At 42.5% G+C, this 26,179-nt stretch overlaps 1 protein-coding gene across 1 annotated transcript in view; it reads left to right on the top strand.

Annotated features, from left to right (window-relative positions):
• The window catches only part of RNF41 (ring finger protein 41), an 85,931-nt gene that overhangs the window by 35,585 nt on the left and 24,167 nt on the right, over positions 1–26,179 (top strand). Inside the window, exon 2 of the mRNA XM_075852148.1 lies at positions 7,956–8,067. Coding sequence (XP_075708263.1) covers positions 7,978–8,067 — 90 coding nt within the window. The 5' untranslated portion in view covers positions 7,956–7,977. The remainder of the gene's footprint in view (positions 1–7,955; positions 8,068–26,179) is intronic.

The following is a 26,179-nucleotide window of genomic DNA, read 5'->3' as shown; positions in this document are numbered from 1 at the left end:
GTTTTTTTTTGTTTTTTTTCCCTTCGGATACTGCAAAATCCTTTTTACTTCAGCTTCTAATGACTTTACTGTGTGAAATAAAGCTGTTCAGTGTAAACATTTTATAAAGCGTCGTCACGAGTAAGTAGATGCAGCATGTGCGTGGGAGCGATGAGCTGTCAGAGCCGCTGCAGGTTAGTCCTTGTGGGATGCCGCACGGAGGAGATGGCTTCAATAGAAATAAGCCTGTCCATGGAGCAGCCCACAAGGACAAACCAGCCACTCTGACAGCCCCCTGTACTTATTGAAGCTGCTTGCAGATTTTATTTTACTTTCATGAGCCTCCCCCTTGTCTCCGGAGCGCAAGGTTTTTTGAAAAAAAAAAAAGCCTCGAAGGGTATGTTCACACGAGTGTTTTCAGCCGTTTTACGGGCTGTAAACGTCCCAAAAAACTCCTGAAAAATCGGCAGCCGAACGTCTCCAAACATCTGGCCATTGATTTCAATGGGAAAAACGGTGTTCTGTTTTCGACGGCCCTTTTTTGTTTTACCGTTTTTCATAGACTTTAGAAAAACAGCTCCACAAACGGGCGTAAAAAAACGCGAGTGACTTAAACGTCTGAAGATCAGGAGCTGTTTTCTCTTGAAAACCGCTCCGTAATGTCAGACGTTTTTTATTTTGTGTGCACATACCCTTACCCCTTCCTAACATTTGACGTACGCGCCGGGTGGGGGGGGGCGGGGAAGAGTATGGAACGGGCTCACGGTGTGATCCCGCTCCATACGATGCGGGTGCTGGCTGTAGGTTACAGCCAACACTTCACAGTAACGAGCGCGAACCCGCTCGTTTAACCCCTTAAATGCCGCGATCAATTGAGACCGCGGCATTTAAATCTCTAGCAGCTCATCGCGCCCCCCGCAATGCAATCGTGGAGTGGCGATGGTTGCTATGGCTGCCCCCGGATCCACCATCTTTGTGCTTTTACTATGCTGTGCCTCCGGCAGGGCTTAATAGAAGCCTGTCAGAAAGACCGTATACTGCGATACATTAGTATTGCAGTATATTGTGCGAGCGATCGCTGGTTGAAGTTTTTTACTTGCCAAATATATATATATTTTTTATATATTTTACATCGCCCTAATAGTATTGACCCGCAGAATACCGTTAACATGTTTTAATTTCACCATGAATTCCGTAAATACGAAGCGCAAAAAACAATGGAGGAATCGCAGTTTTTTTCATCTTCTACCCCACCAATTTTTTTTTCTCCATTTCCTAGTACATTATGTGGCACAATAAATGGCGCTACAAAAAACTTCAACTCGTCCCGCAAATATCAAGCCCTCATAGGACTATATCAATGGAAAAATTAAAAAGTTATGGCTTTTGGAAGGTGTGGAGGAAAAATCTAATTAAAATCTGAAACTTGTTTACATTTTTTTCACTATTAACCCATTCCCATCGTAAAGTTTAAAAAAAAACTTTTTTCCTCTCGTAATGTAAAAAATAAAATTGGTATTGCTGCGTCCGTAAAAGTCCAGAGTATTACAATATATCATATTTAATGCACATGGTGAACGCGCAAGAAAGAGAAAATATAAACTGCCAGAATCTCTGTTTTTTGGTCAATCTAGCAGTGAAAAAAATTTAATAAAATGATCAAAAAGTCGTATGTACTAAAAAATGGTACCAATAAAAACTACAACTTGTGCCGCAATAAATAATCCCTCACACTGCTCAATTGACGAAAAAATAAAGTTATGGCTTTCAGGATATGGGTGAAAAAAAATTATATATTTAAAAATGTTTTCAGGTTTTTTTTTCTTTGTAAAACATTGAAATAAACATTTTATAAATCTGGTATCGCTGTAATCGTATTGACCAGAAGAATGAAGTAAGGCCTCATGCACACGACCGTAAAAACACCCGTTATTACGGGTCGTAATTATGACCCGAAATAATGGGCCCATAGACTTCTGTTGGCCACGGGTACCTTCCCGTTTTCTCACGGAAAGGTACCCGTGCCGTTAAAAAGATAGAACATGTTCTATTTTTTTATTTTACTATACTTTATAATGGGAGCACGGCTCGGAAAAACGGCCGGCTGCCCGTGGCCGGCCATGCCCTACCGTGCTCGTAATTATGAGCACGGTCGTGTGCATGAGGCCTAAGGCCTAAGGCCTCATGCACACGACCGTAAAAACTCCCGTTATTACGGGTCGTAATCACGACCCATAATAACGGGCTCATAGACTTCTATTGGCGACGGGTGCCTTCCCGTTTTCTCACGGGAAGGTGCCCGTGCCGTTGAAAAAGATAGAACATGTCCTATTTCTGGCCGTAATAACGGCACGGACAGTCCATAGAAGTCTATGGAGCTCTCGTAATGACGGGTGGCTACATGTGTGCACCCGTCATTACGGCAGCGTTGCTAAGCGACGTCAGTAAATAGTCACTGTCCAGGGAGCTGAAAGAGTTAACTGATCGGCAGTAACTCTTTCAGCACCCTGGACAGTGACTACCGATCAGTATAAACCTGTAAAAAATAAAAATAAAAGACGTTCATACTTACCGGCAACTTCCTGCTTCCTCCAGTCCGGTCTCCCGCCCGTTGCCTTGGTGACGCGTCCCTCTCGACATCCGGCCCGACGTCCTGGATGACGTTTCAGGCCATGTGATCGCTGCAGCCAATCACAGGTCAATCACAGGCTGCAGCGGTCACATGGACTGCCGCGTCATCCAGGGATGTCGGGCTGGATGTGAAGAGAGGGACGCGTCACCAAGACAACGGCCGGGTAAGTATGAATTTCTTTAACTTTTATTACAGAAAAGGCTGTCCCTTCTCTCTATCCTGCACTGATAGAGAGAAGGGGCTGCCGATTAGTGCAGTGCTATTTTGCCGCCAAAAACGTGCTCGTAAATACGGGTGGAATACGTGTGACACCGGACCCATATTTACGAGCACGGGTTCGTAAATACTGGTGCAAAACGGGTGGAATACGTGTGACACCGGACCCGTATTTACGGGTGGGAAAAAATACGGTCGTGTGCATGAGGCCTTATTAATAATCTGTCGTTTTTACTGCATGGTTAAAGACTTCAAAACAAAACCCAAAAGAAAATGGAGGAATCTGTTTTTCCCAATTCCACCCCACACGGTTTTGTTTTGTTTTTTGGTTTTTTTCAGTTTCCCAGTACATTATGTTGTACTTTAAGTGATGCCAACAATAGAAACTACAACTCCTCCTGCAAAAAACAAGCCTTCATACCACTACATTGACAGAAAAATAAACAAAGTTATGGTTCATAGAAAGCAGGGAGTGTAAAACTAAAATGGAACTTGGACTGTAAGGGGTTAAAGCCTATAGTAAAATATCAAATGCATTACACACAACAGTGGTTTGGATTGTGGCCTTTTTGAGACTATTTTATGTTCAGTGTTTTTTTTTTTTTGTTTTTTTTTTTTGGGTCGTCCCCCCACCCCCGTAAGCTTCTTCTCTGTAGGACTTCAATAAACGTCAGGAAAAAAAAGCATGTGCAAAATCACACCAAATAAAATGCTGCATAAAAAAAGGACATAAAGCATCTTTCATTTTAATAACTGTTTTTTTTTTTATTTTATGCAGTTATAGGCTTAGTTCACGTTTTTATTTTTTTGCAGGCAGAAAATAAGTGCCTCAAAACTTCTTTACGAAATTTGAGGCAAATTTTGAATTGCCAACATGGTCTTGATTTTTATTTTTTCTCGTCCACGGCAGTTGATTCGAATGCAAAAACTGTGGGCAACAAAAAAATGCTTAAAACAAGTGGCATGTTTTTTTGTTCTTCCATTGATTTCAATGGGAGGTCCGAGGCGGAAACCGCTCTAAGAAAGCATGCCTTAACGGGCAAAGAAAGAGAGAACCTTAGGTAAAGCCACAATGTTTCATGGGTCAGACATTTCTCTTCTGGCCCAAATTGCTAATAGCAGGACACGATAGGTTGTCCTCCACCACTTGGCAAATACAGATAATTTTAGTTTCTCTTAAAGAGGCTCTGTCACCAGATTTTGCAGCCCCTATCTGCTATTGCAGCAGATAGGCGCTGCAATGTAGATTACAGTAACGTTTTTATTTTTAAAAAACGAGCATTTTTGGCCAAGTTATGACCATTTTTGTAGTTATGCAAATGAGGCTTGCAAAAGTCCAAGTGGGTGTGTTTACAGTAAAAGTACAACTGGGCGTGTATTATGTGCGTACATCGGGGCGTTTTTAATACTTTCACTAGCTGGGCGTTCTGATGAGAAGTATCATCCTCTTCTCTTCAGAACGCCCAGCTTCTGACAGTGCAGATCTGTGACGTCACTCACAGGTCCTGCATCGTGACGGCCACATCGGCACCAGGGGCTACAGTTGATTCTGCAGCAGCATCAGCGTTTGCAGGTAAGATCGACTTACCTGCAAACGCTGATGCTGCTGCAGAATCAACTGTAGCCTCTGGTGCCGATGTGGCCGTCACGATGCAGGACCTGTGAGTGACGTCACAGATCTGCACTGTCAGAAGCTGGGCGTTCTGAAGAGAAGAGGATGTTACTTCTCTTCAGAGCGCCCAGCTAGTGAAAGTATTAAAAACGCCCCGATGTACGCACATAATACACACCCACTTGGACTTTTACTTTTAAACACACCCACTTGGACTTTTGCAAGCCTCATTTGCATAACTACGAAAATGGTCATAACTTGGCCAAAAATGCTTGTTTTTTTAAAAATAAAAACGTTACTGTAATCTACATTGCAGCGCCTATCTGCTGCAATAGCAGATAGGGGTTGCAAAATCTGGTGACAGAGCCTCTTTAAGATTAATGTATTTTGTGGGATTGCAATTCTTTTTTTTTTTTTTTTTTTTTTTCCCCAGATGTTGAATTCTTTCTTTTAAACGTGTTGGGCTGTGTTCACACGGAGGTTTTTGCAGGCGAAAAATCTGCCTCAAAATTCCGTTTGCACGCCGATTTTCAGTTTTTCGCCCGTGGCCATTGAGCGCCGCGGGCAAAAAGCAGTGAAATACGCTTTCTCTGCCTCCCATTGATGTCAATTGGAGGTCAGAGGCGTAAACTCCTGAAGATAGGGCATGTTCCTTTTTCCCGCAAGCCGGTTTTTCCGCTTGGGGAAGAAACGCCTCTGCCTCCCCTTGAAATCAATGGGAGACATTTTCGGATGTTTTTTTGTGCATTTTCTGACGTTTTCAAAACGTGTAAAAAAAAAAAAAAACATCCTGCGAACTGGCAGTCTCATTCCTACTGTTTACATTTTCTTATTGTGGATGTGTTTACTGTCTGTAATGGAGAGACTGCTGCAGGGTCAAAATCCAGACTTCTATGCATCTAATTTGCATACTATTGACCTAGATATACTGTAAAAGGGAATTCTTGAGCAGAGTATAATAATGATGCAGCTTAATACACCAGATCGTGCTCAACCAAAATTGTGTGTTCAGCCGCGTTAATAGACTTTCCATGTGAACCCGTCTTCACGTGTACGACCGCATCCGTAGAGTCAGTCTCTCCACCAATCAAAACTTCTGACATGTCAAAAGTATGTGGAAATTACTTATTTTTTTTAACCCCTTCCTGTCGTAAACAACTTTCAGATTTAAATTTTTGTTTTTTCCTCCCCACCTTCCAAAAGCCATAATGTCTTTATTTTTCCGTTGACATAGTCCTATGAGGGCTTGATTTTTGCGGGACGAGTTGTAGTTTTTCGTAGCACAATTTTATTTTGCCATATAATGTACTAGGAAACGGGAAAAATGTGTTTGTGGGGTAGAAAATGAAAGAAAAAAAAGATTCCTTCATGTTTTTTTGCGCGCCATTTTTACAGAATTCACTGTGCAATTAAAACATGTTAACTTTATTCTGGGGGTCAATACGATTACGGCGATACCAAATATATATATATATATATATATATATATATATATATATATATATCTATCAAACCGAGCAATTCCCCAAATTGTACCAGTGGTCCCAGTGACTAATATAATAAACCAGAAAAAGAAACCAGTCACGACCAAGTACTTGCAAAATTACAAACAATCTTTATTTCAGTCAATTAGACACAGAAAAAACACATAACAACTATACACAGTAAAAAAGAGTGAACCCTCCTAAAAAGATGGCTTCCGAACATAAAAGCAGCCTGGCCCCCCAGATGTTAAACTGGTCACAAGATCCCACAAAAAGCTAAAGTGCATAAATCAATGTTCTTAGGCAGGTGACATAGTACATTTGCACAGATACCTAATAAAATACATGCAAAGTGCAGTCATAGGCAAATAATGAGCAGTATACCTACGCAGTGGAAAATGAGCAGATCGGGAGGGGAGACCGCTGCCAGACCCAACACGCGTTTCGCTGGTTGTTCGTCAGTGGTTGATCATCAACGGGTTAAATGATATATTGTAATAGTTCAGACTTATACGGACGCGGCGATACCAATTATATTTATTTTACTATGTTCTAGGGGGAAAAGGGTGTTTTTGTTTTTTTTTGGAACTTTTAATATTTAAAATTTTTTTTATTAGTCCCCCCCCCTAGGGGACGTCAACCAGCGATCATTAAATCGCTTGCACGATATACTGCCGCTTCCCTCTTTCTAACTATTTAAATGCTGTGGTCGCTATTGATGCGATGCCGCTCGTTACTCTGAAGTTTCGGCTGTAAGATACAGCTGACACCTGCATCGTATGGAGTGGGTTCACTCCGTGAGCCTGCTCCATACTTCCCCCCCCCCCCCCCCCCCCTACCCGGCTATGATGTAACTGTATGTCATATGTCGGGAAGGGGTTAATGACACAGCCTAGTATTGGCCTTAAGGCTCAGAGCCCATTTTTCAAATCTGACGTGTCCTTTTATGTGGTAAAAGCTCTGGAATGCTTATACCTATCCAAGCGATTCGGAGATTGTTTTCTCGTGACATATTGGACTTTGTTAGTGGTAAAATTTGGTCGATTTTATTTATTTGGGAAAAATATGAAACAAAATGTGTAGGTATAGCAGCTTTAGTTAGGCCCCATGCACACGAACGTGCTTTTGTGGCCGCAATTCCCCCGAAAATCCATGGGAGAATTGCGGCCCCATTCATTTCCATGGGCCCATGCACACGACCGTGGTTTCCACGGTCCGTGCATGGCCCAGCAGCCTGGACCAGAAAGAACGGACATGTCTTACGGCCGTGTTCTGTGGTCCATGCTCGTAGAAAATAATGGACGGCCCTCGACTTGCGGGTGACACTCCGCGGCCGGCCAACCCAAAAATCACGGCCATGCACATGGCTACGGTCGTGTGCATGAGGCCTTAATCAGGTAGTTTTAGCAAATTAATGTTCTTTGTATAATTAAGTTATACAACTTTCCATGATCACTGTCGGGGCACAAGGCGGTTTTTCATACTGATGACCTATCCATCGTATAGATAATCAGTATGTGATCAGTGGGGGTCTGATATCTGGACCCCACACCGATCAGATGTTGCGGCAGCCTCCGGGCATCGGATGTCCGTGTCGAAAGCAGATGACTCCGATCACAGTATAGCGGCTGTACTTCAGCTCTCCTCCTCCTATTCACTTGAATAGAAGCAGAGTTGGAGCACGGCCACTATACTGTGATTGGAGCCATCTGCTTCCGGCACGGACATCCAGCTGCCTCCGTACATTGGAATAGCTGATCGGTGTGGGGTCCAGAGGTCTGACCCCCACTGATCATATACTGATTACCTTTACTGTGGATAGGTTATCAGCATGAAAAACCACTCTGTGCCCGGACAACCTCTTAGTTTTTTCACACACTGTACCTATGGTGAATACATCATGGACCAGAAACTACTAATAGGCTGTTTATAAAGCTGTACATAAGCCACAATTGTATGAAGGATCAGAAGTATACTCTTTATGAAATGTGCTGTGTGAATGGGGATTCTTACCATGTTTTTCTATCTACAGTGTTTAGTGTCGGTGATGAGCGATGGGGTATGATGTAACACGCTTCCAGGGTGATGTGGACGAAGACCTTATCTGCCCCATCTGCAGTGGGGTTTTGGAGGAGCCAGTTCAAGTAAGTAAAACTTCACAAATAGCTTCCAGGCGTGGAGCCAGGGGCGGATAAGGACCGCAGAAGCTCACCGCGCAGGAACCGTATATGGGCCCTGTGCTCTGCATAGTGCACCCCTTTACGGCTCTCTAACAATACACTAGTAATTGTGAGCTAGGAAATTCATGAGCTCTGTCCCTGGCATGCAATCTAATAGATATTCGCTGCCTATAAGGTGCCAGTGGGTCCACTTAACTACTGGGCCCCTGTGCAGCTGCATCAATGATATGTTCGCCCCCTGCTTGGTGCACTTGCCTGTTTTATTTAACTCCTCTATCATCTTACTTGGCATCCTATGTCACTGCTCCCAAACCTCAAACACTTTTATGGTGAAGTTAAAAACCAAAGCATGACTAGATTAAAGATTAAGCAATATAGGGAATTTCTCTTGCCTTACATTTCCATCCAGCTCTTTCTATGCTTCATAGATCTGTACAATAGCTTTTCCCTTTAGGTCACCAGAAACGTTAGATTAGCATCCATAATTACATTTGCAACAATTTTTAGAATTTGGCTTTCATGGACAGCTTGGAGTTTAGTAATGTGCATGAGGACATTTTAGTTTCGCTTTCGGTCTAAGGTTCTTTAATGCTCTGTAAACAGAATACTGCCCCAAAACATTACATACGGGAATGGAGAGTGCAGAGGATATTCAAGGTTTAGACTACATGCACACGTTGCAGAATTTAATGCGGAAAATTGGCATCAAAACCACAAATAAGGCTAAGTTCACATCTCGCTTTTACTCTACGTCTGACGGGCATGTTTTTGACTTGAGAGAAGTGTCCAAATGTGCACCACAACGTGCATGTTGATTTCTATGGTCAGGATGGATGCCCTAATGGTGTAGTTTTTGCATGCGTTTTTGATTTCTTACGTTGTATCCCCCCCCCCCCCCACCGTCATGTTCAGTACTTTTCCCAAACATGTTTTTATTTGTATTGAAGTCAATGGCAACGTGTGGACGACATATGCAATATTAACCCCTTCCCTCTTTAGCCACTTTTGACCTTCCTGACAGAGCCTCATTTTTCAAATCTGACATGTGTCACTTTATGTGGTAATAACTCCGGAATGCTTTCACCTATCCAAGCGATTCTGAGATTGTTTTCTCGTGGCACATTGGACTTTATGTTACTGGCAAAATTTGCTCGATATGTTCAGTATTTAATTGTGAAAAACACCAAAATTTAGCGAAAAATTGCAAAAATTAGCATTTTTCTCAATTTAAATGTATCTGCTTGTAAGACAGGCAGTTATAATACACAAAATTGTTGCTAATTAACATCCCCCATATGTCTACTTTAGATTGGCATCGTTTTTTGAACATCCTTTTATTTTTCTATGACCTCACAAGGCTTAGAACTTTAGCAGCAATTTCTCACATTTTCAAGAAAATTTCAAAAGGCTATTTTTACAGGGGCCAGTTCAGTTGTGAAGTGGTTTTGAGGGCCTTATATATTAGAAACCCCAAAAAAGTCACCCCATTTTAAAAACTTCACCCCTCAAAGTATTCAAAACAGCATTTAGAAAATGTCTTAACCCTTTAAACATTTCACAGGAATTAAAGCAAAGTAGAGGTGAAATTTACAAATTTCATATTTTTCTGCAGAAATACATTTTTAATACAATTTTTTTTATAACACAGAAGGTTTTACCAGAGAAATGCAACTCAATATTTGTTGCCCAGTTTTTGCAGTTTTAGGAAATATCCCACATGTGGCCGTAGCGTGCTACTGGACTGAAACACCGGCCTCAGAAGCAAAGGAGCACCTAGTGGATTTTGGGGCCTTATTTTTGTTAGAATATATTTTAGGCACCATGTCAGGTTTGAAGGGCTCTTGCGGTGCCAAAACAGTCAAAATCCCCCAAAAGTGACCCCATCTGGGAAACTAGACACCTCAAGGAAATTATCTAGGGGTGTAGTGAGCATTTTCACCGCACAGGTTTTTTACAGAAATTATTGGAAGTAGGCCGTGAAAATTAAAATCAACATTTCTTCAAAGAAAATGTAGGTTTAGCGATTTTTTTTTTCTCATTTCCACAAGGACTAAAGGAGAAAAAGCACCGCAAAATTTGTAAAGCAATTTCTCCCGAGTAAAACAATACCTCACATGTGGTAATAAACGGTTGTTTGGAGACACGGCGTGGCTGAGAAGGGAAAGAGCGCCATTTGGCTTTTGGAGTTCACATTTAGCAGGAATGATTTGCGGAGGCCATGTCACATTTACAAAGCCCCTGAGGGGACAAAACAGTGAAAACCCCAAACAAGTGACCCCATTTTGGAAACTATACCCCTTGAGGAAATTATCTAGGGGTATAGTGAGCATTTTGACCCCACAGGTTTTTTGCAGAAATTTTTGCAAGTAGGCTGTGAAAATGAAAATCTACATTTTTTCAAATAAAATGTAGGTTTAGCTAATTTTTTCTCATTTCCAGAAGGACTAAAGGAGAAAAAGCACCACAAAATTTGTAAAGCAATTTCTCCCGAGTAAAACAATACCCCACATGTGGTAATAAACGGCTGTTTGGACACACGGCAGGGCTTAGAAGGGAAAGAGCACTATTTGACTTTTTGAGATCACATTTAGCAGGAATGATTTGCGGAGGCCAGGTCACATTTGCAAAGCCCCTGAGGGGACAAAACAATGAAAACGCCCAAAAAGGGACTCCATTTAGGAAACTACACCTCTTGAAGAATGCATCTAGGGGTGTAGTGAGCATTTTGACCCCACAGATGTTTCATAGAATTTATTAGAATTAGGCAGTGAAAATAAAAACAGTCCTTTTTCTTCAATAAGACGTAGCTTTAGCGCAAATTTTTTCATTTTCTCAACAAATAAAGGAAAAAAAGAACCCAACATTTGTAAAGCTATTTCTCCCGAGTACGGCAATACCCCATATGTGGTCATAAACTGCTGTTTGGGCAAACGGCAGGGCTCAGAAGGGAAGGACCGCCATTTGGAGTGCAGATGTTGCTGGATTGGTTTCTGGGCACCTGTGGGCCCAAAACAGTGGAAACCCCCCAGAAGTGACCCCATTTTGTAAACTACACCCCTCAATGCATTTACCAAGGGGTGTAGTAAGCATTTTAACCCTGCAGGTGTTTTGTAGAAATTAGTGTGCGCTCAATGTTGCAGAGTGAAAATGGGATTTTTTTCCATAGATATGCCAATATGTGGTGCCCGGCTTGTGCCACCATAACAAGACAGCTCTCTAATTATTATGCGGTGTTTCCCGGTTTTAGAAACACCCTACATGTGGCCCTAATCTTTTGTCTGGACATATGACAGGGCTCAGAAGTGAAGAGTACCATGCGGAGTGGAGGCCTAATTTGGCGATTTACAAAGTATTGGTTCACAACTGCAGAGGCTCAGATGTGAAATAATAAAAAGAAACCCCTGATAAGTGACCCCATTATGGAACTGCACCCCTCAAGGCATTTATTAAGGGGTGTAGTGAGCATTTTCACCCCACAGGTCTTTTCCATAAATGAATGCGCTGCGGATGGTGCAAATTAAAAATTTATATTTTTCCCTAGATATGCCATTCAGTGGCAAATATGTCATGCCCAGCTTATGACGCTGGAGACACACACCACAAAAATTGTTAAAAGGGTTCTCACGGGTATGACGGTGCCATATATGTTGAAGGAAACTGCTGTTTGGGCACGCTGTAGGGTTCAGGGCCGAGGGAGCACCATTTGGCTTTTGGAGAGCGGATTTTGCTTGGTACTATATTTGTTTGAGTATTGCTGGTGTTTTATAATGTGGGGGTACATGTAAGCGGGGCGGAGTATATAAGGGGCATAGTCAGGTGGTATAAAAAAATAAAAATAATCCATAGATGTGTGTTACGCTGTGAAGCAATCCTTTCTGCACAGGCCGGTGTCGCACTGATAAATGGTGTCATTTCTTATCCCCCTTTTGGTCCACACTCCGCGCCTTTGTAGTTTGGGGAATTTTGCTGGGAAAGTATTATCCTGGTATAATACGGGCACCATCGCTTCCATCGGATATGATTGGGCCCTCCCTTCCTGGTTCCCTAATTTTAGGTCCTTGATAAATCGCCTCTTGAAACAGAAGAAATGTTCTCCTCGGGCACAACTGCATATTTTTTTATTTCCTGACTTATTGGAGCCATAACTAATTTTATTTTTCATAGACGTAGCGGTATGAGGGCTGGTTTGTTGCGGGACGAGCTGTAGTTATTATTGGTACCATTTTGGGGTACATGTGACTTTTTGATCACCTTTTATCCTATTTTTTGGGATGCCAGGTAAACCAAAAAACGCAATTCTGGCACAGCTTTTTTTGGTTTTTTTTTATACAGAGTTCACCACGCATTATAAACTACATGTTACCTTTATTCTGCGGGTCAGTACGATTCCGGCGATACCTCATTTATAGAACTTTTTTATGTTTTACAACTTTTTGCACAATAAAATTACTTTTGTAAAAAGAATGTATTTTTTCTGTCGCCAAGTTGTGAGAACCATAACGTTTTAATTTTTTTGTCGACGGAGTTGTATGAGGGCTTGTTTTTTGCGGGACGAGCTATAGTTTTTATAGGTACCATTTTTGGATACGTGCGACTTTTTGATCACTTTTTATTGTAATATTTGTAGGGCAAAGTGACTAAAAAACAGAAACTCTGGTAACGTTTTTTACGGGTTTTTTTTACGCTGTTCACCGCGTGCAATAAATAATATAATATTTTGATACCTCCGGTCGTTACGGTCGTGGCGATACCAAATACATATGGTTTATTATTATTTTTCAATAATAAAGGACTTGATAAGAGTAAAAGGGGATTGTGTGTTATTTGATTACTTGAAACTTTTATTGTTTTCAAACTTTTATTTTTTGCACTTTTTTTTACACTTTTTCTCAAGTCCCACTAGGGGACTTGAAGGTCCAACGGTCAGATTTTTTTTTTCTAATACATTGCACTACCTATGTAGTGCAATGTATTAGATCTGTCAGTCATTCACTGACAGCAAGCCGTTTAGGCTTCGCCTCCCGGCGGGGCCTAAATCGGCTTCCGTAATGGCAGAGCAGGAGACCATTGTGTCTCCTGTTGCCATAACAGCAGTCGCCAGTCCCGATTGCCTGTCAGGGCTGGCGATCTGCTTGTAACCGCTACGATGCAGCAATCGCTTTCGATTGCTGCATCGAAGGGGTTAATGGCAGGGATCGGAGCTAGCTCCGGTTCCTGCCGTTACAGGTGGATGTCAGCTGTACAGTACAGCTGACTTCCACCGCTGATGACGCCGGATCAGCTCCTGACCCGGCGCCATCTTGCCGGCAGCTACGGAAGCCGATCAGGCTCCGCCGCCGGGCGGATCTTGACCGGCTTCGGTGCTAGGCAGACCGGGAGGCCAGTATTAGGCCTCCGGTTGCCATTGCAGCCACCGGAACCCCGGCAATTTCATTACTGGGGTTCCGATGAGCTGCAAACACCTTAAGTGCAGCGATCGCGTTTGAGCGCTGCACTTAAGGGGTTAATGGCGGGGATCGAAGCTAATTTCGGTCCCCGCCGTTACAGTCGGATGTCAGCTGTAAGATACAGCTGAGATCCGGTGATGATGGGACCGGCTCAGCTTCTGAGCCGGTGCCAAACGTTTGACGTACATGTACGGCAAGATGCGGGAAGTCAGTACTTTCCATGACGTACATGTACGTCAAATGTCGGGAAGGGGTTAAACCCCACGCTTGCATAGGTAAAACATGTACGCTTTTGTAACCTATGGGAAATCTTGAAGTAAGAACGGACACAAATGTATACGACTTATACCACAAAAAGCTTAAGCATATGTTACAAATGCATACGTTTTTGTAACTTTAAAAACGTATACGTCGTCGTATACCATAATCGTGTCCACAAAATGAGATGTGAACTGCGTCTAAAATCCACACTTGGTTTGGATATTTTTTAAATGTGTTTTTTAGGTGCGGATTTTACATTTTGTTTTGGAAACCTATTTGTTCTAAACTAGTCCGTTACAATTCAGAGACTGAAACGTTCGCATGCTAGTACTATTCTATCCTTTATATTTGCTGCAGCAAATCTCCACACGTGAACTTAGAACCAACTGTGTGAACTAAGAACCAACTGACCCATCAGCTATTGATGGCCTATCCTGAGGATAGGTCATCAATTTTTATTGGCTGCAAAACTCCTGTAACTCAATAGTTAGCTAGTGCTGGTCTTTAAAGTCTTTTTTAAATATTGTGTTAGATTTGTGTCTGAATTTATAGTCCAATATACTAGCTATTTTTGCAATTTCTTTTTGTTTTTTTCTTTTATATATTCTATTGTGAATATAGAAATCCTTAGGTTTCTTACCTTATTGACCTCGTCCCTGGACACATTTTACTATGATCTCTATACATGCTGAATATATTGTATACTAAATAAAATATATATTCGCATTATGTTGCTCAAGGTGACCTCTTTGTTTTTAACCACTTTCTCTATGATGGTACTGTCCTCTTCAGGTTTTTGTGGACGCGCCATTCATACATGGTTCCCTTCAAACTCTGCTTGGTTTAAATGAATCTTCAATATTAACACTATGCCGTTCTGCCAAAAGGGCACTTTAAAGCTTCTGTGGGATTTGTGAGTACCGGTCACATGAGCTAGCCAATGTCTTGATGTTTCCGTACTATCTGCACTGTCCCAGGCGATGATGCACTCTGGTTAAATCCTCCGCGTGTTCCTCTTTCCAGCTCCTGCTCTCACTGGTAATATAAGAAAGCAATGCAGATGCTATGCGGGCAGTGTGGGATAAAAGCACTTGTATGTGCACTCTGCAGAATTAAAAGCTCTTGGTATTCTGACAATGCAGGGACCTTGACAGATCAGTTTGGGCTGAGTGAGATGCATAGGAGGCAGTTTGAGTATTTGTGGTGCTACATTGGCTGTTAATAATTGGAGATAATGTTCCTGGTGGCTCCAATTCAATTGTCCCCCTACCACCACAGATATTCCTGACTGATGTATCATTAGGTAAGAGACCGCAATAAAACAGCCTTGGACAAGGGTTTGCAGAAATGATGTCCCTTTTTATGTAGTGTTTCTGATTTCATTCTAAGTAGAGTATATGATTCACTGAGTATATAAATGTCATGTAGTTCTCCCTAGTACAATTCTGAAATTCACTGGTTTATATCTTTAGGGATATATATATTTTTAAAGTGCCAGTATCATTGCAATATTTCCAAATTGCAATCTGCCTGTGTCAGATGCACAGCACAGATTGCAAAAAATATATATCAACTATCAGGTTCAACTGTTGATGCGCTTTCTTTGCCACTATGGTTTCAGTGATTTATTGGAAAAATTCGGGTGGATACCCATAAGCTCACAGTTTGTGTCAGCCGAACATAACGTTGCTTTATTATACTTGGTTTTATTTTTATTTTTGTTTGTTATATTTTGTATATATATTTTGTTTTTGTTATTTTATGTTTTTTATTCCAAGTTGTGCAAAGTTTGTCCGAATATGAGCTTAAATACCCCCAGGGATATCTCCCCGTTGGTATAAATATTCAGCCTAATAGATGCTGTTGGAGTGTGTCCTCCGTCTGTTGCATCTATATTATTATATTGAGACTGGATAGCTGCACTTTGTATGGATATCAGCCTGTGTTGGCTGATGCAGCTATCAGCTGCTAAGTCCTTACAGGGGCTGCTGCTGTTGTGCTGAGTCAGGATTGCTGCACTATCTAGGGATGTGAGTCAGTGTTTATCAGCTACAAAGCCCTTATAAGGGCTGCTTTCTCGTTCCTGTCACTGAACTCACTCTCGTGCTGAGACTCGGTAGCTGTACTGTCTGAGGCTGTAAGCCAGTGTATATCAGCTGGTGCAGCTGCTAGCTTCTAAGTCCCCCTAGGGGCTGCTTCCTCGTTCCAGTCTGTCACTGGACTCACTCTCGTGCTGAGACTCGGTAGCTGCACTGTCTAAAGCTGTTAGACAATGTTTTTCAGCTAGTGCAGCTGTCAGTTTCTGAGCCCTTATAAGGGCTACTTCCTCCTTCCAATCTGTCACTGAGTTTGCCCTACGCGTTTCCTTGCTATTACTGATGTCTGCCGCAATTCTTCAGGGGCCTGCAGTAGGTAAGTATTATTTGTTTGTTTGATAATTAGCATACAATGGCATAAGGAGACATTCAGTGATGTCTGACGTCGCTTGTGTTTGCTAGCCGCATTTGGCGGCAGGACGCTGCACAATTTAAAGTGCAGAGTCCACCCCCATAGTAATGTGCCAGCCTATCAGGAGACATGGCACTCCCAGCAAACTCACTCCCCCTATCTAGGGGCTCGTCCGTCTGGGACCAATCACAGCGGTCAGGAGACCCCTGCCCCAGTGTGACGTGGATGGGGTTGATTGGCCTGACGGATGCACTAGAAACTAGTGTACAGGTCTCCCCCATACTCCCCGACGTCAGAGCCATGGGAGGGGCCTGGAGTGGTTTGTTCTGCATGCCTGTTTACAGAGTGCCATGTTATCTCCTGAGGCTTTGCTGCACTTGCTAACTGGGGTGCAAATTAGAACTATGTGAGTTTTATTACACATGTATATTGTGTGAGCAGGTTTATTATTATTACAGAACAGCAAACTGGCTTTACTGGACGTTCTTGTTACTTTCTGTTGATGGACAAAAGGATCAATAAGTGTCACCTCCCTTTATTTTGGGACATACACCCCAGTTCAGTCACATTGAAATGCCTAATGTACATGTTTGGACATATTATGTGGCGAGTACAGTCCTTCTTAGGAGATTGATTCTGCATGTGAAGTGAGTCTGTATCTCCACTTTATGATACCACAATGCTGTACTCTGTATAGACATGTACTTGGCTAAGAATTAGTGTTTTATATTATTTTTGTATGTTGAGCTGTTCTAGTTACTGGATATTTATAGCCAGGCAGATTAATGGGTTTCGCCTCTCTTTTCTTTGGGGCGTGCATCCCAGTATAGTCACGTAATTCTATCTAGTGTAAATGCTCGGACGTTCTTGTGTGCCGATTACAGTAATTAGACTATCAGTCCTTTCGTACTGTATTTGCTGTTAGTCTAGATCTCCACCTTATGAGTCCACAATACTGACTTCGTATCTTATATAAAGCTGGTGAATGACATATAGTCATTTATGCCCTGAGGACTCAAGGTCTGCAGCCTATATATCCAACGGCATTCTTTTTGGAGAAGAAGTCTGTCCAAATTTCCTCCACGACTAGATGGTCTGATGACCTCTATTATTTGAAAAGAGATCTCCGCCTCCCTGTTGTCATGTGCTTCTCTCATATGTCTCGCCAAACATGTGTCCTCTTTCCGTCTCATATTTCCTATGTGGTCCAGAACTCTTCTTCTGAACTCTCTGATGGTTTTTCCCACATAGTTGAGTGGACAAGAGCATGTGGCCATATACACTACTCCTTTGGTCTTGCAGTTTCCAAATTCTCTATTGGAAAACACTTGCCCAGTGGATGTACTACAAAAGTTTTTGCTTATTGTTACGTGCTGGCAAGCCCTGCATGATCCACACCGGAAGGTTCCTACTGGTCGGTCAGGTAGCCAGTCCTTTCGAGGGAATTCCTCGGTGAAGTGGCTATGCACGAGGCGGTCTTGGAGGTTTCTTCCTCTTCGGAATGTAATTAGTGGATAAGGTGCCACTGCTTTACTGAGGTCACCATCCGCTCTCAAGATTTCCCAGTATTTCCTGAAAATGCCCCTGATTTCCTCATGTCTGACATCGTAAGTGCCCACCATCCTGACTTTATTCTCATTCTTTTCTACCTTGGTGATAGCCTGTGGGATCAATAGGTTTGTTCTGTTATTCGACAGCGCATGTTGGTAAGCCTGTCTCAAGGTTTTCTCTGGGTATCCTCTTGTTTGGAATCTTTTCCTGAGCTGTTTGGATTTGCTCATGAAGTCACCAAGATCGGAGCAGTTTCTCCTTAACCTCAGATATTGCCCCTTAGGGATCCCTTGTTTTAGGGGGATGGGATGATGGCTATCCCATGCTAGAAGGCTGTTGGTGGCTGTACTTTTGCGATAGAGTGTGGTGGTTATTTGACCTGATTCGCTTTTAAAGATGGTAATGTCAAGGAAATTGATCGATGCCTCATGTATCTCAGACGTGAAGAATAACCCTAAACCATTGATATTAAGAGTGTTAACCAGTTTATTGAAATTTTCAACTGTGTCATTCCAGATGATGAATATATCATCTATGAATCTCGCCCATAATAAAATGGGCGAGGTGGCTGAAGCGAGATTTTCAGCAAACACAACCTGGTCCTCCCACCAACCCAAATATAGGTTGGCATAACTAGGGGCACAAGGGCTGCCCATAGCCGTCCCTCTAAGTTGATGAAACATTTTGCCTCCAAACAAGAATATATTTTTTGTCAAGATGAAATCGAGCATGTGGAGAATAAGCTCGTTATGGGCCTTGAATTGGTTGCCCCGAGTTTCAAGAAAGCATCGTACAGCCTCACATCCCTGGGCATGAGGGATGGAGCTGTACAGTGCTTCTACATCTAAACTTGCCAACATGGCGCCTGGGGGAATCTCCAAGCCCTCTAGTCTCTTAAGGATGTCTGTAGTGTCTCTCAGATATGATGGTAGGGCATAGACGAAGTCCCGTAGTACATTGTCTACGTACGTACTGACATTCTGTAAAAGGCTATTTATACCGGATACTATTGGTCGGCCTTTGAGGGGGTTCATACCTTTGTGTATCTTCGGTACACTATAAAAGGTCGGAATCTGTGGGTGGTTGGGGCTCATAAAGTCGAATTCCTCTTTGCTGATCAGTTTGTCTCTCCAGGCCTTTTGCAGCATGTTGAGGAGTTCCCCACTATGATTGTCTATTGGGTTATTAGCTAAAGTGCAGTAATTACTTTGTACAGATAGTATGCGTTGGCACATATCTTTGTATACCTGCACCTCCATCACTACAAGATTTCCCCCTTTGTCTGCAGGTTTGATTATTATTGTTTTGTCCCCCTCAAGGTTACGTAGTGCAGTGATCTCTTCTGCTGTCAGGTTGCTACGGTGTTGTTGTAGTTCCCTGTTCGTGCCCAATTGTTCTATTTCTCTAGTCACCAGGTTCACAAACATATCAATATTATTTGTTTCATTCATTGGTGCTGCTTTAGTGCTTCTGTTTTTAAGATTGGTAAAGGGTCCCTGTCCTTCCGGTCTTTCATTTTCTTGAACTAGACCCATAAGGTTTAAGAAATCGGGATAATCACTTTCTTCGATATCTAATTCCCTACATTTCTGTTGGTCATGCTGTTTAAAAAATTTGATCCATTTCAGTTTGCGGGCAAAGAGATTCAGATCTTTTACCCATTCAAAGGTGTCAAAACGGGTAGTAGGTACATAGGATAGTCCTTTTTTTAAAAGATTGATGTCCTGGACTGATAAGATTTTCTTTGAGATATTAATGATTTGCATTGTGTCAGTCTTACCCTCATATAGCTCTGGGTTAGTGTGCTGTGGGTTATCATCTCTTGCACCTTCTAATCCCTCTCTTGTTGTATGGGTCTTGTTCGTAGTGTGTAGTTGGTGGCTGGGTAGTCGGCCCCTAAAAAATCCCTATTACCTTGATGAGCCCTCCTGGAGCGTCTGCCTTTTCCTCTCTGTACTGTCCCAAAACCCGGACCCTTTCTGGAATGACTATAGCTAGTGCCCGTCCTTTTCTTGTTCACACCCTCTGTGTCAGACTGGTCAAAATCCGAAGAGGATCTCTCTGAGTGAGTATCTATTCCTGGAGTATTGCCCTCGAAACTATATGCTCGATGTTCTTTGAAGGCCTGTAGGTCTCGCGTGAACTGCAAGTGTTTCCTCTCCTTTATGGCTGTTTGAAGCTTTTCAATCGTCTGCTGCAATTGTGCCTCTTGTTGCTCAAAAGTGCCATCATTTTTATATGTTTTTATTTTGTCAATCTGCTCTTTCAGGGCTACTGATGTCTTTTCCAGGTTTTTATTTTCCTGTTCTAATAATATGCGCATGAATCGTACTGAGCTAGCTGTAGCCTCCATGATCCATCTTTCTATAAGTTCTGGTGTCCTAACTCTTCTGGCTGGAATGATATTAATCCTTAACCCTTTCGGGACTATGTTCTGCTGTATATAGTTTTCTAGGCTTTTGACCTCCCACCATGACTTAATGTTCTCTTTATAGGTGCTTGCCAATGTATTGAATGCTGATTTCAAGGTTGGTGTGTTGGTGGTGGTTAAGTTTAGTTTGTCCGAGAAAACCTCTTTTGCGTCAGTAAGCCACTGCTGTGTATTGATATCCTTAGATAGGAAACCTGCCATAATTTTCCAATGCACACTTATTATGAGATTAACTATGATTCACTGAGTATATAAATGTCATGTAGTTCTCCCTAGTACAATTCTGAAATTCACTGGTTTATATCTTTAGGGATATATATATTTTTAAAGTGCCAGTATCATTGCAATATTTCCAAATTGCAATCTGCCTGTGTCAGACTGTGACAGACTGGAACGAGGAAGCAGCCCCTAGGGGGACTTAGAAGCTAGCAGCTGCACCAGCTGATATACACTGGCTTACAGCCTCAGACAGTACAGCTACCGAGTCTCAGCACGAGAGTGAGTTCAGTGACAGGAACGAGAAAGCAGCCCTTATAAGGGCTTTGTAGCTGATAAACACTGACTCACATCCCTAGATAGTGCAGCAATCCTGACTCAGCACAACAGCAGCAGCCCCTGTAAGGACTTAGCAGCTGATAGCTGCATCAGCCAACACAGGCTGATATCCATACAAAGTGCAGCTATCCAGTCTCAATATAATAATATAGATGCAACAGACGGAGGACACACTCCAACAGCATCTATTAGGCTGAATATTTATACCAACGGGGAGATATCCCTGGGGGTATTTAAGCTCATATTCGGACAAACTTTGCACAACTTGGAATAAAAAACATAAAATAACAAAAACAAAATATATATACAAAATATAACAAACAAAAATAAAAATAAAACCAAGTATAATAAAGCAACGTTATGTTCGGCTGACACAAACTGTGAGCTTATGGGTATCCACCCGAATTTTTCCAATAAATCACTGAAACCATAGTGGCAAAGAAAGCGCATCAACAGTTGAACCTGATAGTTGATATATATTTTTTGCAATCTGTGCTGTGCATCTGACACAGGCAGATTGCAATTTGGAAATATTGCAATGATACTGGCACTTTAAAAATATATATATCCCTAAAGATATAAACCAGTGAATTTCAGAATTGTACTAGGGAGAACTACATGACATTTATATACTCAGTGAATCATAGTTAATCTCATAATAAGTGTGCATTGGAAAATTATGGCAGGTTTCCTATCTAAGGATATCAATACACAGCAGTGGCTTACTGACGCAAAAGAGGTTTTCTCGGACAAACTAAACTTAACCACCACCAACACACCAACCTTGAAATCAGCATTCAATACATTGGCAAGCACCTATAAAGAGAACATTAAGTCATGGTGGGAGGTCAAAAGCCTAGAAAACTATATACAGCAGAACATAGTCCCGAAAGGGTTAAGGATTAATATCATTCCAGCCAGAAGAGTTAGGACACCAGAACTTATAGAAAGATGGATCATGGAGGCTACAGCTAGCTCAGTACGATTCATGCGCATATTATTAGAACAGGAAAATAAAAACCTGGAAAAGACATCAGTAGCCCTGAAAGAGCAGATTGACAAAATAAAAACATATAAAAATGATGGCACTTTTGAGCAACAAGAGGCACAATTGCAGCAGACGATTGAAAAGCTTCAAACAGCCATAAAGGAGAGGAAACACTTGCAGTTCACGCGAGACCTACAGGCCTTCAAAGAACATCGAGCATATAGTTTCGAGGGCAATACTCCAGGAATAGATACTCACTCAGAGAGATCCTCTTCGGATTTTGACCAGTCTGACACAGAGGGTGTGAACAAGAAAAGGACGGGCACTAGCTATAGTCATTCCAGAAAGGGTCCGGGTTTTGGGACAGTACAGAGAGGAAAAGGCAGACGCTCCAGGAGGGCTCATCAAGGTAATAGGGATTTTTTAGGGGCCGACTACCCAGCCACCAACTACACACTACGAACAAGACCCATACAACAAGAGAGGGATTAGAAGGTGCAAGAGATGATAACCCACAGCACACTAACCCAGAGCTATATGAGGGTAAGACTGACACAATGCAAATCATTAATATCTCAAAGAAAATCTTATCAGTCCAGGACATCAATCTTTTAAAAAAAGGACTATCCTATGTACCTACTACCCGTTTTGACACCTTTGAATGGGTAAAAGATCTGAATCTCTTTGCCCGCAAACTGAAATGGATCAAATTTTTTAAACAGCATGACCAACAGAAATGTAGGGAATTAGATATCGAAGAAAGTGATTATCCCGATTTCTTAAACCTTATGGGTCTAGTTCAAGAAAATGAAAGACCGGAAGGACAGGGACCCTTTACCAATCTTAAAAACAGAAGCACTAAAGCAGCACCAATGAATGAAACAAATAATATTGATATGTTTGTGAACCTGGTGACTAGAGAAATAGAACAATTGGGCACGAACAGGGAACTACAACAACACCGTAGCAACCTGACAGCAGAAGAGATCACTGCACTACGTAACCTTGAGGGGGACAAAACAATAATAATCAAACCTGCAGACAAAGGGGGAAATCTTGTAGTGATGGAGGTGCAGGTATACAAAGATATGTGCCAACGCATACTATCTGTACAAAGTAATTACTGCACTTTAGCTAATAACCCAATAGACAATCATAGTGGGGAACTCCTCAACATGCTGCAAAAGGCCTGGAGAGACAAACTGATCAGCAAAGAGGAATTCGACTTTATGAGCCCCAACCACCCACAGATTCCGACCTTTTATAGTGTACCGAAGATACACAAAGGTATGAACCCCCTCAAAGGCCGACCAATAGTATCCGGTATAAATAGCCTTTTACAGAATGTCAGTACGTACGTAGACAATGTACTACGGGACTTCGTCTATGCCCTACCATCATATCTGAGAGACACTACAGACATCCTTAAGAGACTAGAGGGCTTGGAGATTCCCCCAGGCGCCATGTTGGCAAGTTTAGATGTAGAAGCACTGTACAGCTCCATCCCTCATGCCCAGGGATGTGAGGCTGTACGATGCTTTCTTGAAACTCGGGGCAACCAATTCAAGGCCCATAACGAGCTTATTCTCCACATGCTCGATTTCATCTTGACAAAAAATATATTCTTGTTTGGAGGCAAAATGTTTCATCAACTTAGAGGGACGGCTATGGGCAGCCCTTGTGCCCCTAGTTATGCCAACCTATATTTGGGTTGGTGGGAGGACCAGGTTGTGTTTGCTGAAAATCTCGCTTCAGCCACCTCGCCCATTTTATTATGGGCGAGATTCATAGATGATATATTCATCATCTGGAATGACACAGTTGAAAATTTCAATAAACTGGTTAACACTCTTAATATCAATGGTTTAGGGTTATTCTTCACGTCTGAGATACATGAGGCATCGATCAATTTCCTTGACATTACCATCTTTAAAAGCGAATCAGGTCAAATAACCACCACACTCTATCGCAAAAGTACAGCCACCAACAGCCTTCTAGCATGGGATAGCCATCATCCCATCCCCCTAAAACAAGGGATCCCTAAGGGGCAATATCTGAGGTTAAGGAGAAACTGCTCCGATCTTGGTGACTTCATGAGCAAATCCAAACAGCTCAGGAAAAGATTCCAAACAAGAGGATACCCAGAGAAAACCTTGAGACAGGCTTACCAACATGCGCTGTCGAATAACAGAACAAACCTATTGATCCCACAGGCTATCACCAAGGTAGAAAAGAATGAGAATAAAGTCAGGATGGTGGGCACTTACGATGTCAGACATGAGGAAATCAGGGGCATTTTCAGGAAATACTGGGAAATCTTGAGAGCGGATGGTGACCTCAGTAAAGCAGTGGCACCTTATCCACTAATTACATTCCGAAGAGGAAGAAACCTCCAAGACCGCCTCGTGCATAGCCACTTCACCGAGGAATTCCCTCGAAAGGACTGGCTACCTGACCGACCAGTAGGAACCTTCCGGTGTGGATCATGCAGGGCTTGCCAGCACGTAACAATAAGCAAAAACTTTTGTAGTACATCCACTGGGCAAGTGTTTTCCAATAGAGAATTTGGAAACTGCAAGACCAAAGGAGTAGTGTATATGGCCACATGCTCTTGTCCACTCAACTATGTGGGAAAAACCATCAGAGAGTTCAGAAGAAGAGTTCTGGACCACATAGGAAATATGAGACGGAAAGAGGACACATGTTTGGCGAGACATATGAGAGAAGCACATGACAACAGGGAGGCGGAGATCTCTTTTCAAATAATAGAGGTCATCAGACCATCTAGTCGTGGAGGAAATTTGGACAGACTTCTTCTCCAAAAAGAATGCCGTTGGATATATAGGCTGCAGACCTTGAGTCCTCAGGGCATAAATGACTATATGTCATTCACCAGCTTTATATAAGATACGAAGTCAGTATTGTGGACTCATAAGGTGGAGATCTAGACTAACAGCAAATACAGTACGAAAGGACTGATAGTCTAATTACTGTAATCGGCACACAAGAACGTCCGAGCATTTACACTAGATAGAATTACGTGACTATACTGGGATGCACGCCCCAAAGAAAAGAGAGGCGAAACCCATTAATCTGCCTGGCTATAAATATCCAGTAACTAGAACAGCTCAACATACAAAAATAATATAAAACACTAATTCTTAGCCAAGTACATGTCTATACAGAGTACAGCATTGTGGTATCATAAAGTGGAGATACAGACTCACTTCACATGCAGAATCAATCTCCTAAGAAGGACTGTACTCGCCACATAATATGTCCAAACATGTACATTAGGCATTTCAATGTGACTGAACTGGGGTGTATGTCCCAAAATAAAGGGAGGTGACACTTATTGATCCTTTTGTCCATCAACAGAAAGTAACAAGAACGTCCAGTAAAGCCAGTTTGCTGTTCTGTAATAATAATAAACCTGCTCACACAATATACATGTGTAATAAAACTCACATAGTTCTAATTTGCACCCCAGTTAGCAAGTGCAGCAAAGCCTCAGGAGATAACATGGCACTCTGTAAACAGGCATGCAGAACAAACCACTCCAGGCCCCTCCCATGGCTCTGACGTCGGGGAGTATGGGGGAGACCTGTACACTAGTTTCTAGTGCATCCGTCAGGCCAATCAACCCCATCCACGTCACACTGGGGCAGGGGTCTCCTGACCGCTGTGATTGGTCCCAGACGGACGAGCCCCTAGATAGGGGGAGTGAGTTTGCTGGGAGTGCCATGTCTCCTGATAGGCTGGCACATTACTATGGGGGTGGACTCTGCACTTTAAATTGTGCAGCGTCCTGCCGCCAAATGCGGCTAGCAAACACAAGCGACGTCAGACATCACTGAATGTCTCCTTATGCCATTGTATGCTAATTATCAAACAAACAAATAATACTTACCTACTGCAGGCCCCTGAAGAATTGCGGCAGACATCAGTAATAGCAAGGAAACGCGTAGGGCAAACTCAGTGACAGATTGGAAGGAGGAAGTAGCCCTTATAAGGGCTCAGAAACTGACAGCTGCACTAGCTGAAAAACATTGTCTAACAGCTTTAGACAGTGCAGCTACCGAGTCTCAGCACGAGAGTGAGTCCAGTGACAGACTGGAACGAGGAAGCAGCCCCTAGGGGGACTTAGAAGCTAGCAGCTGCACCAGCTGATATACACTGGCTTACAGCCTCAGACAGTACAGCTACCGAGTCTCAGCACGAGAGTGAGTTCAGTGACAGGAACGAGAAAGCAGCCCTTATAAGGGCTTTGTAGCTGATAAACACTGACTCACATCCCTAGATAGTGCAGCAATCCTGACTCAGCACAACAGCAGCAGCCCCTGTAAGGACTTAGCAGCTGATAGCTGCATCAGCCAACACAGGCTGATATCCATA

This window comes from Rhinoderma darwinii, chromosome 2, assembly GCF_050947455.1.
Source record: "Rhinoderma darwinii isolate aRhiDar2 chromosome 2, aRhiDar2.hap1, whole genome shotgun sequence".
Taxonomy (NCBI): Eukaryota; Metazoa; Chordata; class Amphibia; order Anura; family Rhinodermatidae; genus Rhinoderma; species Rhinoderma darwinii.
Note: the sequence above shows the minus strand (reverse complement) of the source record. Positions and strands in the feature narration are given on the sequence as shown.